The following is a 20,643-nucleotide window of genomic DNA, read 5'->3' as shown; positions in this document are numbered from 1 at the left end:
TTAAAAGCTATTTTGTGGAAATGCTTATGTCAGGACCTGAAAGCTCAGACACCTATTTTAAAAGACTCTTGCCACTGTCTGTAAATCTGTCTCTGGGGCTGGTAAACATGTCTGGTATAAAAGTTAATGGAATGGAAAGCTGTCATGGGAAATAGAAGTATTGTAGGTAATGTGCCAGTGGAGACATCTGCAGTCCAATGACAAATGCAGCAGGATCAATAAGGAACCAAGGAGAGCTTTGAAATTACATCTTGGCCTTGTGCAGGATCTGATCCCAGATACTGCATCGTGCTCTAGCCAGTCTTTGGCATGTAACCTCATTTAGCAGCCCCTGTCTGAGGCTCTGTCTGGGAAGGGGGCTCAGCTAGCAGGAGGGAGTGCAGGGTGGTGCCTGCTGTGGTGCCATTCTCAGTGCTGGACTGGCTGGGCTGGGGATTGGGCAGCTCCTGTGCCCGTGGGTGTGCTTGTGAGGAGGGCAGCAGCCTTTGGAGGCAGCAGGCCTTCTGAACACAGCCAAGAGGGAAGGCTGGGGCTCCCCAGCACAGCTGGTTCAGCATCCTCTTGTGCTCTGGCAAGGGTTTGTGTCCCCGAGTCATCTCTCAGATTCCTCATCTCCTGATTTGGTATGCTGGGGTTTGGAGAAGGATTGGGCTGACTTCCAAAACCAGGAGCACAGAGGGCTTGATTCGTTTGAGTTTTACCTTTGGTTTAAATTAGTGTAGTGCCCCAGACAGGCTCTGTCCTCTGAGCAGGGCAGAGCCCTCTGTTCCTGCCCCAGAAGAGCCGTGGCACTGGCAGCAGCTGGGCAGAGCTGACCTGGCAGCCCTGGTGGAGTGTGGTCTGAAGTGTGACCTTTGAGGGAGCAGCAGAGCTGCCATCCTGGTCTGTCAGCCCTTGGCCTCTCAGCTCAGCCTGCTCCCTGTCAGGGCTCTGGAGAGCTCCTGGAGGGGTTTCACTGTGCTCTCTCCCTGTTATGGACATCCCATTCCAGGGCTGCCTATACCTTAGCATCCTGTGTTCCCTAAAACCAAGCTGTGAAGCTCTGTCTGTGTCCTGTGTCATGAACAGCTGACATCTTGGTAAAAGGAGCAACATTTTACTCTCTACAAAATGCAAAGAAAAGGCATGTTGCTGTTCTTTGTTCTCCTGGAGTCTAAGGTAAAGCCACGCTCCTTGTTACTTTTAAGAAGTAAATTAATTTGTTGTAACTTGTTTTGGATGTTAGTGCTGTTTTTGTGGCAGAGAGTCTGCCTGTTTAAAGAGAGGGAAAATAAATGTCTACAAGCAAAACCATGTCTAGTGAGTAGATAGCCCAGCATCCACAGCATTCAAGCTGTCTAATTTTCCCTTTTTTTGGTGTCTTGCTTTGGTTTTTTTGTTTGTTTGTTCTTTATCATTAGGCTGCCTTGAACTTTAACTGAACCATAAGAAAACTATGAAAAGTCTCAATAGCAGCCCTGTGAGGATTTGACTTACCCACTGGATCTTCTATTTATAGTGTCCATTAGTACAGAGAAGTCTGTCCTTTTGCAGCAGTCATGGATGGCAAAAGCACTGTTCTGATGAACTGCCCATGCCCCTGTGTCACCCAAAATATCCATCAGCAGAGTGTTCAGAAATAAGCCTTTCTTGATTAAAGAACACTGCCAAACAAAACAAAGTGAACAAAACATACCAGCCCAGAGGCCAGTTGTATTTTTATTTACTTATTTTGTGTAGCCTGAAATAGAAATTTCTGTTTAACAGGACACAACCTTTCACCTTCCATCATAGCTCCCTGTGGAGCATTATCTTTGTCCCAAGCAAATTAAATCAGGAAGAGAGCTTAGAGGGTGAGAGCTGCCTTCTGAGCCTGTGGAGCCCATTTGTACTGGAGAACCAGGCTGGGTGGGAACAGTATAAATTCTCTTAAAAAGGAGGCAGCTTTTGATGATTTATCCTAACTCTGCTGAGAGGAGGGTTGCTTGGCTGATGGAAAGCAGTTGACCAAGGGGATTTCCTTTGGATATGCTCCAGAGTACTCAACCTGATAGAGGTTTGCATATTCTATAGCAGAAATTAATTGGAGCCTTTCATTAAAATTTTCATGTGAACATAAGCTTCAAAAATGGATTCTGTTAACAGTCTTCCTCATTGAGTCTTGATCTGTTCATCTGAGCCAATAGTACAGTCTTGATGATGTTGCTTTGATCTGTGGTGCTGTGATTAGCAGCTTGGTGGACGTTCTGACAGGAGGGCCACGTGTCACATCCTTCAGGTGGCAGGAATTGGTGCAGGGTCTTTGTCTGTGGCACTCAGTGAAGCTCTGTGCTGTCCTCCATGCTCAGCAGAGCTGTCAGGGTGATGCTCTTTGCTGCTCTGGAAGAGCAGAATCTGAACAGGGATACAGCAGCTGCCCGAGGATGAGGATGCTTTGTGGAAGAGCAGTTTGTCTCTCCCAGCCCACGGGAGGTGCTGCAGCACGCCCTGGGGTGGGGAGGGCCCCGTGTGGCTGCAGGAGCAGGATGGGCCATGCCTCACTCTGGCTCTCCCAGCTCTCCCAGGCTCTCCCAGCTCGTGCTTTGCAGGCTGCCTGTGCCTCCCAGCACAGGGAGCTGTCAGGACCTGTAAGGACTCCACATTTCTGTCCACTCCTCTGGTCTGCAGCAGCACATGGGAGACTCTGGGAGGTCTGGGAAGTGTCTGCTTTGTGTTTCTCATGTCAGGAAGGAACCAAGAGGTGGCAAGAAGCACCCCCAGCATCCAGCAGATGTGGAAGCAGCCCAAAATGAGGTGCAAAGCCCCCAAATGACGTGCAGGCCCCTGAAAGGCAGCTGGGAAGATTGCTGGGCTTTAAATCAATATCCCTGTTCCTTGATCTATAGGTCTGGTCACATGCATGACTTGATTGTGGGGTGATGGTGCTCCATTTGATCTACTTAACCACAGAAGGGACTTTCATCTCATCCTAGGGATGTGTTGTTAAACAGAAGAGCAGAACTAGAGCTGTTGTTTGTATTCTCCTCCTCCTACAGGCACTTTTATCATAGGTAGCCTCATCTCAAAAAACATTTGATTTGCTTCCTCCAATGTGGAGGGCTGCCAGAACTTCTCACCCTGACAGTAGGAAAGCAGCATCTTTAGATTTCTAATCTGAATTTATCCTCAAGTTTATATCCATGTATTTCAAATGGTTTTTCAAACTGATTTTTTTCAAATCAGCTTGTTTTTTCTCATTGCTTGGTAGTTCTGGTGTATTCCTCCCTCTACTTTTGCTGTTGGCAGCAGCCAGTGGAACTGTGGCAGTCACTGCCCTCCAGGTGACCAGCCAGGAGTGCAGTGAATTGTAGGGTATAAACACCAACAATTAGGAATATTCTTTGCCAGTGGGTGGGGATTTTTAATTTCTCATTAAATCGTTTGTGTAAAAGTAAGATTAACCTAGCACTTTGGTTTTAGACAAACATGGCTGTGCTAATTCACATCTGTGTTTTTTGGGAAAAACAACTGGCTTTTCTAAAGGACAAATGAAGAGGAATAGCTTCACATTAAAACTACAAGGGAATTCTGTAAGAGTAACTGAAAATAAATCATTATTAATCTAATGGACAGTCCCTTGCCAGAGTGGTTGCTGTGAAGTTACATGTAGGGCATTGATTTAAACATACTTGCCCTTCCCAGCCAGCTCTTGCCTGAAGGATGTGGTAATGAGTGAGCAGAGCTTTTATTGCTGCCCTCAGGATGGTGACTGATGGGGGCTCTGGCAGGAGCAGGGTGTATTGACATCTGCCATTGCAGACTCTGCCTCCACACAAGGGCTGCAGAAGCAGTGGAGTTTGGCTCTGTCCCAGGTGTGCCCAGCTGTGCAGCTGGTGGCCTTCCCTGGGGGTCAGCTCCATCTGTGCTGGGAGCAGCTGTCAGACAGCACTGGGATATGGCTGGAGAGGGAGGGGCTTTATTTCCATTGGCTTTGGCTGAGAGAGAAATATCCTGCTCCATGACTAAGGGAGCAGACTGGCAGATAAGAACCACAAACCCTCTGCTCTCTGAGTGCTGCTGGACCAGCCCTTCACATCTTGATTTGTTACATCAAAGGCACCTGAACTTCCAGAGGGGGAAAAACTTCTCTGGTTGCTTCCACATGCAGCTGTGTGCCTGCTGAGGTGTCACTGCACCTTTGAGTGGCTCTGGAGTCAAGCTGAGGCAGTTTCTCCTTGAGTGGTCCTACTACTCCATTCTGCTCACCAGAGCAGCCATTTCTCAGCCCTGCTCTGGTGTGCTACAGCTTGTGGGCAGTGGGGAAGAGCAAAGTGGGGGTTCTGTGGCCCCAGCTCTGTCAGGCATGCAGTGCCTGAGTCAGCTCCATGCACAGAGCAGGGTGGGGGCCAGCAGCAGGGAGCCCATTCCACCAAAAAAATGTCATCCTCTGCCATCCCATGGTACTCACACCTACTGTTTAAATAAAGCTTTGTGTGGCAGTCTTCAAAGGGGTGAGGAAGATGAAGTGTTGATTTTAACCATGCAGGAATGTTGTTTGGCCCTTCAAGTCCCTCAGCAGCATGGATGGCTGTCTGGGAAGTGCCTTTAATGCATACTGTGTGCTGCTGAGGAGGAATTAGAGTCCAAAGGGCATGTTGGAATGCAGCTAACTGTATATTAAATGTCAAAAAATTACATTACTCAGCTGCCCATTCTATCCCCATTTGCAAAACAATACCTACAGACATTTTTCTAGACATTTAATAAATGATTGTTGCTGCACATTGTCCCTAATAGAAGGAACATTTGATAATGATGCTTTGTGCATCCTGATTAGAGCAAGCTCCTGATTTTTATAAATACTTGGCATTTTCCACTGAAACCTCTGGAATATCTGGTCCTTCTCTTTTCTTTTTAATGATTTCCTTGTATTTCAAGAAAAAAGATTACCTTTTAAAAATGGATTAAGTCAGCCTCTGGTTTTTTATTGTTTAAGCTAATCTTTCTGATTGCAAAACAGCATTCTGATTGGCATGCTTTTCTTTCTTTCTTTCTGACTTTGCTACTGCCACAGAAGAAGTGTCTGCGAGGATAGTACAAGTAGTAACAGCTGAAGCTGTAGCAGTCCTGAAAGGTGAACAGGAAAAAGAAGCCCAGCACAAAGATCAGCCTGCATCACTACCTTTAGGTAAAATGAGACAAAGAATGCTCCAGGTATCCTTGTGTCTGCTAATGTCTGTATGTCTATTAAAAAGTGCAGTTCCAGCTGTGTAGTCATGTTACTTCTGGTTGTAAACCATAGCCACCACTGGGGAAAGGCTGGGCCCACAGGGTTATGGCAGGATCCTTGTTCTCCATGGCCCTGTGACTCTCATTCCCTGTTTGCTCTGACTTCTCCACCTTGGTTGTGGCTCATGCTTGGGTGGCTCAGCCGTGAGGGTGTTTGGTGGCAGCGTTTGTCATCGGGTTGGTTGGGACTGTTTGTGCTCAGCCATGTGAAGGATTCACATCTGAAGAGGCAAAGATGGAGTGATAAATAAAAAGAAAGTGAGGCTTTGCTGGTTGGGTGGTATCTGCTCAAATAGATGGAGGGGGAGCACCTCCACAGGAAGCAGAAAGGAATGGGGCACACCAGGGTGAGAGCACCAGGCAGAGTGAGGGCAGACTGTGGAAGGAGGAGTCTTGTGGTAAAAGCAAATTCCAGCAGTCTGTACTGGAAGGGGTAAGAATGCCACTGGTCCATGCTGTGTCTCCATCCTCCTCTTGCCTCCTTTGCTTAAAACCTCTGAAATACATGTGTGTGTGTATCTATCTATATAAAAGAAGGTAGGTGTACAGCCATTGTACCTAAAGTGCTTGCTCCTTGCCAGAAAACTTCTGCAGTAGCTCAAAACATGTCCACCAAAGGCCAGAGAAAGGACATACTTCATCTTGAGGTAAGGAAGTCATGCAAGCCTGTCCTGGGATAGATTCTGCTGAGTGCATGTTCATTGTGATGAAATCAAACAATGCCCTGCAGTGTTTTCCCCACAGGTAATCTGCTTGTTTTGGTGCAGTGCTTGGCTCTTGCCTAGGAATGAATTAAAGTCAATGAGTAATTCAGAATATTTGTTGGGAATTTGGTTCCCACGGTTTTTTGCTTCATTGAACTAACTTAGAACTGCAGCAGGGAGATGTGTTGCTTGGTAATTCCCTTCTTTGCAGAGACTCAGTTTTACATGGAAGACCCCAATTCTCCAAATCACTTCACTCAGGCCTGGGAGAGGCAAAATGGATATTCAGTTCCATCTAGTCAGATAAGTAATTAAAAAGACATTGTGAGATGTTTTCAGGTAACAACTCCTGGTGTTACAGTTCCTGTGGTCAGATGCTTTGTGATGAGTTTATAAATACTCTGTCCCTGGACAGCACATCCTAAGGACAAGTCACATATGGCCTTTTCCAAATCACACTGAAATCAACAGGAGGAAGCCTGGAAAATTCTGTTGGGGCTTTTGAAAAATTCTGCCTGTGCTTGGAAAGTAGCCCTGAACAGTAAACTGAGATCTGCTTGTTGAAAGGTGCTGTTGATAAGACAGAACTGTTAAAGCAGATTTGTTTGGTTTGGTTTTTTTTTCTTTTAAACATTGGTTAATCCCCAGGAGTGGATTTGTTTTTAAAGACAAAAATTCTCAAAGTGATTGGTATGAGATCAAATGCAAAGGTCATGCTGAGTTCATTTAAGAAGCTTGTTTAGAATTTCAACATACTTGAATTGAAGTAATTGGAAAAAAAAATTATTTTCAGCATCTGGTCTCATGACTGGGAATGAATGTAAATCCCAGTCCAAGTGCATCTGAGTTTTCACTGTGCCTTGCTCAGCTGAATCACTGTTATGTCACAGCTGATTTAAGTTCCCTGTGCTGGTATCTTTTGCATTTAGACAAGCAATATTTGCATGTGTTCTGTGATTAACCTTGAAAGCAGCAGAAGAAAAAAAAGGGTGCAGATGGAGTTTTCTCATGTACTCAAGGTGGATTGAAGAGATTGGGTGCCAGTTTCTGATAGGTGGTGTGAATTTATAATACCTCTGTGCTCAGATGCTTTTTTGTTGTTGCCTTGGGTGACTGAACACTTTTTAAGGGGCAATACTGATTTAAAAGAGAATCTTGTATTTGATTTTTATATTGTGCTCTATAACCAGAATTTTGTCAGTAATTCATACCATTAGAAAACAACAAGAGAAGAATAAATCCTTTTATTTTAATTCCAAAAGTCTGTGTATTCTGCAAGGGTCTGTCTAAAAACCTGGCAGGCATGAGTCCCCATCAGATAATTCCTCAGCTGGGCAGAACAGGCTGACTGCAGCTTACATCATGTATTGGTCTTCCTGGAATTAATGACTCTTATCTCATTTTCCCTGTTTGATTTCTAGCAGTTGAAGAGTCAGCCAACCTGCCTCCTTCCCCACCTCCATCACCAGCTTCTGAGCAGACTGGAGTTCTGGAGGAAGGTAAGGGTCTCCTGGACATTGCAGTGCAGAGCTGTCAGCAGAGGGATGAGACATGAATTGAAAGGATGGGGAAATCAGAAAAGGGAGACACTTCTCTTGTGGAAAAATAAGGCACTCTCAGCAATAACTCCCCATCTGCAAACCAGCTGCAGTGCATGGATGAGGTAGATGCATGCACAGAGGCAGCTGAGGGATATGCCAAGTACATCCACGCTGAAGGAAAAGAGATAGTGTTGCTCACTGTTTGTCTGTTGTGTGCAATATGAACCACTGCTGTTCCAGGGGGATCACCAAAACTATGATTAAGTGTAGGCCATTGTTTGTGTTTGGCTGCATTTCTAATATTACCATTGCCTTTTGGTTTGGAATCTTAAATGCATGAAAGCAAGGAGATTCAGAGCTGGATCATTTCTTTGGCCCTTGACCTGCAATTCATGCTCCAGTGCCTGCATGTGCTGGAAGTTCTGCCCACAAAGTGCAGCAGTCCCATTCTAGTCTCACAAAGCAAGTTTCTACTGTGTTGTGCACGAGTGTTCAGTTTCAGCAGCCCGTGATCACTGCATTTTCCTCCTGCTGGAACCTCCTCCAGCAAAGAGCTGCAGAGCTGCCTTGATGTTGAGCAGGGGCCTGGATCCCAGGAAGCTGCTGCAGTGTAGGCGTGTGCGAGTGCTTTGTTCAGCAGAAGACAAGTGCTGCATCAAGGCCAGCAGCAGGGAGACAGCAGTGTGTTCAAACTGAGCTCTGTCATGGGGAGAAGGAGGATTTGGGATCAGAACCTCCAGGATACTGTCAGTTGAACTCATGTCAGTCACGTTTTTATGTCTCCATTTACTTCCTTCTTGGATTTTCTTTCAGCGTTTTATCTTTCTTTTTGTTCCATAAGTGCATGAAAATAATTTCCTATCATCTGCTGAACAAACTTTGTTGGTATTTTAACACAGAGCCTCCATGAATTTTGCAAGTGGATGGTTGCAAGTTCACATGCTAGCATTCTCTGACTCAGTTAATGAGGACACTGCAATTAGGCGTGTTCCATCACGCAGTCGTTTTTGACACAATGAAATTACAGGCTCTGTTAACAACAACATTTGTCAGTCCACTCTACTGGAAGGGTCTGCTGGGTGTGGTTAGTAAGAGTTATAAAGAACTTGAGCAATTGATTTTGCTTTAAAAAAAATAAATATCTGCCTGTTGTCTGTTTAAAAAACAATAGAGCAGTTCCCAGACTCATCACACAGAGGTGATGGCAATCGAAACTTTTAACTGAAAAGAGAACTGGTAAGGCATTAGCAAAGGTTTTTAGAATTGTTACCAGGGCTTTATCACTATTTTTCATATAACTTGCATCACATGTACAAGTACAGGACTTGCTCTTCTGCTGCAGGCCAATGTCGAGGTTCTTCCGTAACCTCAGGCTTAGGTTTGGCTTTGTGAGCTGCTTGTATCAGCTGCAGATCTGCATGTGTTTTAGGATTTTATAAAGCCCTTCCATTGTTTAATTGGCAGGAGGTTGTAGATTGGCCCCACAGCAAATGGAAGCATTTTGCTAGTTGTACTACCAGAGGAAGGTGGGAAGCACTCTACGAGGTGAGGTTATGATCTGCTGCCAGACTGCAGCTCCCAGCTGTGCCAGTGACTCAGCAAGTCTCTGAGCATTGTAGCTTTTCTCTTTCCTAGCATGTGGAATTGAATTAACCTAAGAGCACTTACCCTGCAGAGGTGGTTACAAGGGCTGAAAGGACTGTGTTTGGGAGATGTTTCAATGATTTGGTTTTTAATAACTTTCCAATAATTTTCTTTAACATTAGTCCAAAGAGACTTTTCCACAACATGGAAGATTTTGAATCAGTGCTTCATTTTTAAGAGCAGATGGCAGTTTTGTAAGGAAAGTATGGATAGGAGTGATGTCCTCAGTCATTAATGATCTGTGCTGGAAGCTTCTTGTTTATGTCTTCTTGTTTATGTCGCAGTAGGGTTGTTTGAAGCAATAGAAAAAACTTAGAAATAATTTCACTACAAATGTATTCTGTTGGTTTTTATGAAAATGTCCATGTTGTCAGTTCAGTGTAGTAAAAATGGTAGTAAAAATCTTGTGCTCTGCTCTGTATTAGGATATACATCCTTTATTTTCTGTGGGTAGGTTCAGTTTTTGCTGACCTGAGTGAGCCAGACCTGTCAATTTTATTCAGGCAAAGTTCCCATTCAGAAGAGTTTGCCTCAGTAGGGTTTGACCCAGTTTTCCTGTACTTGTTTAAACCCTATGCCACCTGGCAATCCATCCTCATGCATCTTTACATTGTCCATCTTTCTGCTTAGTAAAATACAGTTTATTAATTAATTGAACAAAAAGGTGAGCACTTGGTGTGTCTGCCTCAGCCCTTTTTTTGCCCTCCTCCTAGAAGCTCTTCCTAATGCACTTGTCAGTGTGTGTCACATTGCTTTGAATCCAAGAGACTTCTTCAGTCAGTGTAGGAAGGAAATCACTGCTGCAGACTGACAGAGGTGGATGTGGCCAGCCATGCAGCAAACAGAGATTAAAAGAAAAAAAAAAAGGTAGGAAAGACAGAGAGGTTTGTGGGTCAGGTTTATTTCATGAGAGAAAGGAGTCAGTTGGATGTAGGTTTCTTAGATTTGGCTGCAGGAAGACATTCAAATGAACCTGTCCCTTTTTGCTGCTGCAGAAGGTAAGAGAACTGATTTGCCTTATTGAAATGATTATATTTATTTCACCTATAATAACATAATTTTGTTCAGGAAATTAAATTCTTCTTAGCACCCTCTAATCCTTTTAGCAGTTGTATCTGCTCTTGCAGGACTAATATTCTAATTTCTTGGCATTTCTTTTGTGCTCTTTGCCTTTTGATGATGGTCCACAATGTCTTCATCTAAAAAAATTTAAACATTAAGGAAAAGAAGGGTGCCTCTGATGGACTTTGAAATAGGCAGATCAGCCTTTATATACCAAATAAGAATGTTTTGTAAACTGAAAAGAATCAAGTGTTGTATGAAAATGGATCTGTTGATAGTGGAAATTACTTCTTGAAAGGCATTCTCAAAATATACAAGGAAAGTAAAGCAGAATTAGCCTTTGTGAGAAGTGATTTTAATCTTGGACTTTAAAATACATTTGGGATTTTCCCATGTATTGAGACAGAAAAGATTAGAAGGGACTATAATAACAAAGGATTTTTCTTGTTGCTGAAATAAAAGCAGAGCCTCCTTAGAAGACATCATTATCCTGTTAATGAAATTATCAGCATTAATTCTGAAAATATCTTTCTTCAAACTGATAAAAAACCAATGTAAATCTGTAAAATAGCCACAGATGTAACAGCCCCAAAGAGCAGCAGGCTTTGCACTCCTGGTGATTTTGGACCATCACAATAGCAAGTATTAACCATTTTTACTGCTGTCAGTTCCTGCAGTTTTAAGGAGCAGAGGCAAGGCCTCTGGTTTCTCTCCTGCAGTCTGTTCAGAGCCTATAAAGAAAGGATTTTCTGCCTTGTTTGCAAAGGTATGGACATGTGCTGGGATTTCACCTTCACTCTGGTTGATGCATTTTGCTTTTGAAGGGCCTCTGGGTAAATAAACCCACAGCTGGAAGGAGAACCTCCCCTTGTGCACATCTTCCTTCTCTGTCTTCAGCTTTTTGACCATATCAACCTCCCCTTCTTACCTTCATGTCCCACTTCCAGCTGAATAGGTGGCAAGTGCTTCTGTTCATTCAGCTCTTGTCTTCAGAAATTCATGGGCTGGTGTGAGGGCACCCTGCAGAGAAGGGGGAGTTGAAGTTTTGAACCTTCTTGGATTTAGGAAGGGATTGATTCCTGGTCTCTCATGCCTGAACTGTGGGCTCACCCCCTGTAATTTGCCTTTTGCAAATTCCAAACCCCCCTCAAATCTGTTACAGAATTTTGTAGATGTTTCTGTGGAGGAGAAATCCACAGGTTCTGCACTGCAAGTAGATTGGGATGATTCCCTGACACCTTGGTTTTGGCTCTTAAGTAGTAGGGAAAATGGGAAGCTTGGGCACAATGCTGTGCTTAGCATTTCCTGCTGCAGTGCTCTGCAGAGCTTCCTGCTTGGCAGAAGTAGGTTGCCAGGTTATATTTCCACACCTGCCTCTTTTAATACTGCATAAACCCCTGAATATGGGGGCTGGATTCCACTACAGCAGAGAAACAGCCAAATTATCTGTGGTTTGTGCACTCTTTGTTCCCTGAAGCAATCTGTGAATACAGTTCTCCTAACCTAGTTCCATGTGGGGTCTTTGAGCACACAGCATGCCTTTGGTCCCAGCCAGCCTCAGCACTGGCACCAGCCTTAAACACAGACCCATGGAATTGGTTTCTCCTACAGCAATTCTTTCCAGGCACAGGAGATCCATGGCATGCCATTGCAGGACACTTGCTGCCAGTTACTTGAGAAAGCAGAAGAGCTTTTTGTGAAGACACAGATGTTGTTTTGTCATGATGTACTGTGGGAAAAAACTTAAGGTTTACTGTTGTTTGCAAGAAAGAACCTTAAAGCTCTTATAAATGGGATTGTTTTGAGTCAAACTTGTTTCCAAGGCTTGGGTAATTGCAGTTAGGGTAGCATTCCTGAGCCCTCTTGTTTTGGTGTCCCAAAAGAGATCTGTTAACACTGCCTGTGCTAAAGCCTTGCTTTCTGACAGTGCTTTGGATCTGAGAGTGACAGTTTTGGGGGTGCTGGGGAAATCCTGTGAGTTATAACTGCCTTTAGAAAGACCAGGGACACAAAGTATGGACTCGTACTTGAAGCTGGTAGGAAATCCAGTGGAACAGCTGCAGCTGCACCCTGTGAATCTGCTCATCAAACTACCAGGTGTCATACACTGAGAATGGATTAAACATCTTTCCTCTAGCACTAGATGTTTAGTTTTTCATAGCTTTTTTTTATGAGAGGATTCCTCAGCCTGCAAGAGGTCCAAAGTCTCCCCTCTAGGCTTGTGTGGCTGAGGTGGAAGGCCAGTCCTTTTCATTGGGTAGTGTTATTTTTCTTTGTCTTGCAAAAACTGCCCCTCCTACTTGTCAGTAGCTGGTGTGGTCCCACTAATGTGATTTTCTGCAAGGCTACAGTGATGGGAATAAGCCTGTCATCCCAAAGCATTAGCAAACACTGAGGTGGGAGCAAGTTCACCCATGGAAACATGACACAACAGCATAAAATAAAGGACTAACAGAGACTGCTGTGGGCAGCACTTTGTGGCCTTTATCAGGAGAAAAAAGGTAGCTAGCTATTTGGGGAAGGGTTTTTGTTGTTGTTGTTGTTTAAATGCTCCTTATTTATAGGAAAAAGAAAAATGGGGAGTTTTGAAACAGGTACAATCAAAAGTAAAGTCACCACTGGCCAAAATGTAAGCTGGTTTTCTTTTTAATTAAAGAACTTTTTTTAATTTAACACTTTTAAGTACTAAATCTGATGACTATGAGGAATACAGCTGTATCAGGACACTTCAGAGGTTTTTAGTACAGTCAGTCAAGTGTGTAATACATATGAGTATAGTGTGAGTTGTGAGATGTGGTTTGTGCACAGCATGTGTCCTTCTAAGTTGTTAGTGTGTAGATTTGAAATTCACTTTCTCCCAGGATTGGTTTCTGCTGTTGGTAAGCCCAGCAGAAAGGGCCAGGTACTTCATTGTGAGGCACATTTTAAACTCAGGCTGCCTGCAGCATGGCTGCTGGTCAGCTCCTTGAGTACATTGCTGAATCACAGGATTCACACTTAATCCTTACTAATAGTGCCCAGTCATTTTTCTCTGAGTAGCAGTGGCAGGAGTACAAGCCTGGAATGGAGATTTTTCTAATAATTCTTCTGCCATGTTCTTGATCCTACCATACTGATCCTAACAGCCTGTGGGCTGAGTGGTGTGTTTTAGAAATTTGGATGAACAAATAGTTATATTGCATTGGTTTGTTTGACTTAATTAATGGTGAGGAACCTGGGCATAAGTGGGGAAACAGCAAAGAAAATGAAGGGTCCTTATGTTAAAATAGTGATTTTCACATAGAGATTTCAGATGTCAGACAGCGTAAGGGAGAAATTGTTTATAAACCCATTCAGTGTAGGAAACTTGGCAGAAATCTTGCAAAAGCCATTAATCATTAGCCACGCTGAAGGCCAGTTATGACTATGAAAGTTCTCAGTATTTTGCCAAATCCAGGATCCATACAGTAGATTGACTTGCTGGCATTCAGCAGTCTGTATTACCAAGGTCAGTGGAAAGAAATCAATGCCTCATACCTTCCTCCACCTCAGTTAAATGTCTTGTACTGGACTAAACAGCACATTTATTAAAAAAATATCAGTGTACTTTGAGCTCATTGTTGCATTAGTGTTGTCAGAGCCATCCATCATTCCACTCCATCTCCATTTCCAGTGACTTTGACCCACTGCCATCCTTGGGAGAGGTATGCCTGTAAAACACTTCCAGCTCTCATCTTGTGGCATAGGCATGCTTGTCTGGGGGGAGGCAGGCTTTTGGTTTGGTTTCTTCCCTAAGGAAATTCAGTTCCATGGTGGCTAAAATGAGCTGGGTACTGGCAGTCCTTTATAGAAAATACTGAGCTGAAAGGGTTGTGGAAATGCAGTCCTGAAAGGGTTATGGAAATGCAGTCCTGAGAGGGTTATGGAAAAGCAGTCCTGAGAGGGTTATGGAAAAGCAGTCCTGTTCAGCTGTGTGCTTGGTTTACTGTTGGTGGGGATGTCCCCTGTTTTTTTCCATCTCCAAGAAGAAGAATCAGTTAAGAGTCTGATGGCTGTGGAAGTGAAACCTGCTGCTCTTCCTGGGAAACAAGTGGGGAAAGAGCACAGGCCCCTTAAGCCTTTGGAGCAGGCAAGGGCCCTCTGTGAGGGTCAGTCAGATTCTGGTTCAGTGTGCCATGAAGAAAAAGTGCCAAATGTGGCATCCAGCAGGGAGAGAGTGACCCCTGTGGTGGGAGCACTCCTGAAAGACACACCCTCATCCTTGGCTGAGGAAGGTGTGTCCTCCTTAGGTTTGCATGTGTTTGCTGCCAGCAAATCCTTCTCCAGCTTTCTCCAGTGCTTTCCCAGCCTGCTTCATTTTCTGTTTTCCCCATTTATTAGTATGACTGCTCTTGTTATTATGCTTGGAGAGTGTGTAGTGGATAATTTGATTGTGTAGGTGCTGTATGACAACATGGTTTCCCACCGCTGCGGCTGATTCCTGAGTTTTTTACTTTGCCATGATGAAATATTGCTTTGCAGCTAAGCTTATTCCTCTGTGTAAGCCTTTTTTCCCCATCTCAGATGTGTTTGCCAGTCACATTGCTAATCTATGTATTTTTTTTCTTTTTGGTGCAGAGGTTCATCTGCATTTCTTTCAAACAGCAGATTTGCCGCCTTTGACTATGACATAAAGATGCTTAAACTGTAGAAATGTTTTCATTTGCAGTGTGCAGGATTTTTGTTTGGTTGGTTTGGTTTTTTTTGTGTGTGCTTCAGTGCATTCTGGTTTAGCTTCCTTAAAGCTATTGCTTCTTATATCATACCCTTGTCATCCATTGCAATCCACCCCTCCTCTCCTCAGTCATTGCCAGAACTCTTATTTTTTGCGTGTGCCACTTTATTACAAATGTTTAACCCTGCTGGAGTGCCCTTCTTTGGCAAAATCTCCATCTCTTCCACTGGGACATTTGCCTTCAAAGTGAAGGTTAGGACTGGGTGAAGTTTAGACTTTGTCTCTGAACAAAATGTTTACTGCAGTCATCTTTCAGTACATGAGAACTAGGCTTCAGTATTTTTCTTTGAATGGCATTTCTCTTCAGCCAGTGGAACAAGGAGCAAAGACACCTTGTGTGGAGTGGTGATGTACCCACTCCCTACCTGGCTAAGGAGTGCTGCATTTAGGAGGTTTGTGTTCTGAATGGCCCAGCTGAAGCACACTGAATTCCTTTGGCACTCAGAATATGCTTTGATGGCTTTGCTGTTGTTTGCTTGCACCACAGGGAGAGAGACAGGAGGATACATGGAGAAAAGCAGCATCTAGCTGTTCAATTTCTGTGAAACAAGGGTGGCATCAGCCCAGTGGCCATGCTTTGTACTTCACAGGGAGTGCAAGTCAGTCACCACATGTAAAAACATAAAGGAGCAAAATTACTGTAGGTGTAGATTTCTAGTTTGGTTACCTGTAGATTTTAGAATGGCAGTTGTTTTTCTGACTCAGTTTTAACGTAGGTAAATATTTAAATAATGAGCAATGCTTTGATACTAATTGTTCTAAAAGCAGTCAGATTCATCAGAGCAAAAAGATGCCTCCATGGACTTCAGATCTGAAGAAATTCAGAGCTGGCCCAATGCTAGTTGTAACAAGCTTTAGAAAAAACTAAAAAAAAACCTGTTTTACAGATTAGTGCAGAAAGATATGCCACATTCTGCAGTCTTCCTCTTCATATTTTCCATTATAGGAAGATTTCAAGGAGATAGGAATCATTATCTTCGACAGGACATTGAAAAAAGATCAAGCTATTAATGATTAACACAGTGGGTATAAAAAAACCTAGGTATTAGCCTCTGAAAATAAAGTGGCAGAGTGTAAGAGTAGCCTTTTTAGTTTCAAATTAGCTGAATTAGTGCCTGATCCAGAGTCACAGAAACATGCCAAGTATTCTTTGACTCCAGCTACTTCACCTGCAGCTTTGTAGGTGACTGGCCATTTTGAAGAGCAGACCTTCAAGATCTGGGAGTATTACTAGGACTGTAGCTGATTTCCACATGCTGGCTTGGTGACAGCAGTGAGATTTTGGTCATTTGACAAAGAGCAAGTGTTATAAGCTGCTACAGGTAAAAAACAGCCTCTTCTGAAACTTGCAAAACACTTTGCAGGCATTACCTCTAGTTTAGGCTGCATGTGGAAGAAAAATACATAAAAATACATAGAAATATATCATTATGTATGTTTTAAATATCAGCAACACACAAAGGTACCACTGATTCCTTTGAAGTTGCAGGCTTCACTAACACAAAACTAACATAAGCTACAGAGTTCAGCACAGCTTCTAACGAAGTGAGGTTATTTGTGATTTTGCTGTTGTATACAAATCATGAAGACAAAGAATTTACATGAAATCATCTCATATCAGTGCTCACATTTGGACGTGTACAAGTCACAGTTTTCTTAGGGAACCTTATATATTGAAAGGAAACTAGTGTTTAACACTTTATAGCAGATTTCTAGGTGGATGCCTTGCTGCATGCTCACATCTTTCTCCCTTTCCATTCCATCATTCATATTAAAATGTCATAGGCCACGTGACTGCCTGCCTGTAAGTGCTTGAAATAATTTTGCTATAAAACCCAAACAAATTACTTCAGATTTACTTGCAGCCACGAAGATGGAATTCCGTGTCCAGGAGGGCACGTGCCCTTTTGCAGCAGAACCATTGGACACAAAGCAACGTGAATCTGGGAAGGACATTAAGACTCTTGAGCAACCTAAACATGATGCCTTAGTTCCACAGTCAGCAAAAACAGAGGCTGCAGATAAAAAGGATTCAGAGAGCAAAGACCAAGAAAAAATGCTTTCACCTCCATCAGAATGGATCTTGAAAACTGATTCACAGAAGAAAGGGGAAGCCAGTTTTGCAGAACCTGCTGCTAAGCCTCCTGCTCCTCAAGAACAAGAGCACTTGTCATCTCAGCTTCCTGAAGTGAGCAGGGTGGAAGAAAGGACTGCAGGTGTGCCCTCATCAACCAACCAAGTTATGGCTATCAAATTTCAAGACAGCCTCAAAGATATCCAAGGTGGTGCCATCTGCCATGGTGAAAGTTCTCTGTTGCTACCAGAACCCAAGGCAGAAGCAGCCAAAAGTGAACTTCCTTCAGGCCCATCTCCTGCTCTCTCCCAGGAGCTTTCACTCAAAGACAGTTTCAAAACACATCAGGAACCTACTGACCAACTGTTTGCCAAAGATCTCAGTAAAGATGAACAGACCCACAGAGACAGGACATTATCTCTCCAAGAAGTCTCAGCAGTAACTGTAGATGGATTGAAAACTCCAAGCACCCCAAAAATCCCTCCATGGGGAGAGGAAAAGGACATGACTAAGGATGAGAGCGATGAGGAAGAAAGGTATGACTTCTATGATAAAGGGGAGGCTAAAATATTAGATGGTGGTAAAATGACCACAAAATCAGAAGTTAAGACACTTTCCCCAGACAAAACAGACTTTCAAAAGGATGGTGAAGCTAAGAAGTCACCTGATACTCTCAAAGCAGAAAAAGAAACGGACCAAAGTGGGCTCTCAGCAGCAGCAGATGTGAAAAAGGAGGCTCAGCAAAGCACACAGGTACCCCCAGCTAAGTTAAGCCATGAACTGACCCTTGAGAAAACAGCAGAGCACCCTGATACCGCTCAGTTATCCAAAGGAACAGAGAAAGCCCCTGAGGCACCAGGTTTAACCACTGAGAAGACTCCTACTCTAGAAGCTTCTCAAGAGAAAGATGTTAAAAAAGATGCTGAGGAGGATAAGACAAGTGTTGCAGCTCCTCATCAAATGAAGGAAGAGGAGGATCAGTCAGGAATGTCAAAGTATTTTGAAACCTCTGCTCTGAAAGAGGAAGCCTTCAAAGCAGATGGTCTGAAACAAAGCAGTGATTACTATGAGCTAAGTGACACTAAAGAGAGTAAATATGAGCCTTATCAGAGAGGTCCTCTAATACCTGAAGATGAAGAGGAGGAGGAAGAGGAAGAATTACAGACTGAATTGAATCAGCAGCAGAATGTGCATGCTGGTGAAATGGGGTACAGTACCCTGGCTCAGAGCTATGCAGCAGACACGTCTGAAGAACCCAGTTCTCCAACAGAAAGAATGTTCACTATTGACCCCAAAGTCTATGGGGATAAGAGAGAACTTCACAGTAAAAATAAAGATGACCTAACTCTGAGCAGGAGCTTGGGACTTGGGGGGAGATCTGCAATTGAGCAGAGGAGTATGTCTATTAACTTGCCCATGTCCTGTCTGGACTCAATAGCCCTAGGTTTTAGTTTTGGTCGTGCACATGATCTGTCTCCCCTCGCTTCAGATATTCTAACTAACACTAGTGGAAGTATGGATGAAGGTGATGACTACTTGCCAGCAACCACACCAGCAGTGGAGAAGGCCCCCTGCTTCCCCATTGAAAGCAGAGAGGAAGATGAGCACGCAGAAGAAGAAAAAGCGGTGGTAGAAGAAAAAGTCCAGCCTGAAACCTTGGCTGAACCATCTTTCCAGGCCAAAGATTACTACAAAAATGGGGCTGTCCTGGCTCCTGACCTGCCTGAAATGTTAGACTTGGCAGGGACAAGATCTAGATTAGCCTCTGTGAGTGCAGATGCTGAGGTGGCACAGAAGAAGCCAGTTCCTTCTGACGCTGTTGTGGAAGACAGCAGCACAGCCCTGCCACCTGTGACAAATGAAAACCATGTAATTCTGAAAGCTGAAAGCCAGCTGGAAGACTTGGGTTACTGTGTTTTCAATAAGTACACAGTACCACTCCCCTCTCCAGTTCAGGACAGTGAGAATTTAACGAGTGAAACCTGTCCCTTCTACGAAGGCACAGACGAAAAACTGAGACGTGGCCTCGCTCCTGACTTGTCTCTAATTGAAGTGAAGCTGGCAGCTGCTGAAAAATCAAAAGAAGACTTCCTCAGTGAAAGAGATTTAGGTCAGCATGGTGAGTCCACTCTGGTGAGGGACTTTGAGGAGGAGAAAAAAGAGAAACTGGATACAGTGCTAGAAAAAAGTGAAGATCAAGTTGACTCTAAAGAGGTCTGTCCCATTAAAGGAGCAGAACCAGAGAAGACAAGAGCTGAGGCAGTGTTGGAAAGGAAAGAAGAAAGTGTGGCTAGTAAAGTTCATTTCCCTGCTGATACAATGTATGACAGAATTTCTGCTTCAGAGTTAGCAGTAGAAAAGGATTCTATTTGTTTGTTGTTGGAGAAGGAGAAGACTCTTACTGTTGTTCCTGAAATAGCTGAGATAGCTGAGATAGCTGAGATAGAAGCTCCAATTAAACCAGATTACAATGCTATTAAGCACGATATGGAGGTAGCTGCAAGGAGAGCTGACCAAGAGTATCAGAGTAAGTTAGACACTAAGATCAGTGAGGTTGTTTCTCTTCCATTAGGGAAGGACAAAGTCTCTCTTAAAAAAGCGGAGCCTGAACCCAAAGACACTCAGCAAAAAGAGGAGAGCATCTTCTCCAGAGAAGCAAAGGATGCAGATGTACTTTCCAAGACCGAGCCTAGTTATGCAAAGGACAGCACCAAACTGTCAGAAATAGAAATTAAGGAAAAAGTAACTAAGCCTGATCTGGTACATCAAGAGGCAGTTGATAAGGAGGAATCTTATGAATCTAGTGGAGAGCATGATCAAGCCCAAGAAAGTTTGAATGGAGAATCTGTGAAACCAGAGGATGTCAAAGCAGAACATCCAAAACCTCCTGTGTCTGGGGAGGAGATGCCTACACAGTTACCAGCTAAAGGGGCTTCTGTGGAGCCCCTCTTTCCAAAAGCTGAGCCTCTCCAGGAGGAGCCTGCTGAGATTCAGATGGAGAGCATACCACAACTTGCAGAAGGAGCTGAAGAGACTCTTGATAGAGCTGTGAAACCCACGGAAACCCAAAAGCTGCTGCCATGTGAACTGGCAGCTGGGGCCCCGAAAGAGGAAGAATATGAGGAGGAAGAGGTGGAAGCAGGGCAAGAAGCAAAAGAAGAGGATAAACAACATCTTGTGTCAGAAATGACCCCAGACTTTGGTGAGCCTGCTGCAGAAGAAATGGGAGCCAAGGGGAGCCCAGAAGCTCTGCCTGAGATGAAAGGCATCATTGAATCCGTGGTGACAGTGGAGGATGACTTTATCACAGTGGTGCAGACAACAGTAGATGAGGGTGAATCTGCTTCTCACAGCGTGCGCTTCGCTGCTACTCAGCAGGAGGACCTTGAAACAGGAGACTCCCAGGCTGAGGAGGAGCTAGATGTTGAAGAAGTGGAAGTTGAGCCCAAGGAAGGCTCCCGAGAAGCTCCTGCTTCACCCCAGAGAGAAGAAATCCTGCTCACTAACTACAAAACAGAGACGTGTGATGATTACAAAGATGAAACAACAATTGATGACTCCATCATGGACACAGACAGTCTCTGGGCAGACACTCAAGGTGTGCATTATCCTTTCTGT

At 43.9% G+C, this 20,643-nt stretch overlaps 1 protein-coding gene across 21 annotated transcripts in view; it reads left to right on the top strand.

Annotated features, from left to right (window-relative positions):
* Window positions 1-20,643, top strand: part of MAP2 (microtubule associated protein 2) — a 143,871-nt gene that overhangs the window by 94,701 nt on the left and 28,527 nt on the right. For 8 of the 21 annotated variants that reach the window (XM_059868108.1, XM_059868103.1, XM_059868106.1 and 5 more), the window contains 3 exons: window positions 5,033-5,146; window positions 7,373-7,450; window positions 16,817-20,623. In XM_059868108.1, the coding sequence (XP_059724091.1) occupies window positions 5,033-5,146; window positions 7,373-7,450; window positions 16,817-20,623 (3,999 nt within the window). The remainder of the gene's footprint in view (window positions 1-5,032; window positions 5,147-7,372; window positions 7,451-16,816; window positions 20,624-20,643) is intronic. The other 13 variants (XM_059868122.1, XM_059868117.1, XM_059868120.1 and 10 more) reach the window with 7 other exon arrangements.

The sequence above is a fragment of the Haemorhous mexicanus genome, chromosome 26, assembly GCF_027477595.1.
Source record: "Haemorhous mexicanus isolate bHaeMex1 chromosome 26, bHaeMex1.pri, whole genome shotgun sequence".
NCBI lineage: Eukaryota > Metazoa > Chordata > Aves > Passeriformes > Fringillidae > Haemorhous > Haemorhous mexicanus.
The sequence above is the reverse complement of the archived record's forward strand: the minus strand, read 5'-3'. Positions and strand labels throughout refer to the sequence as shown.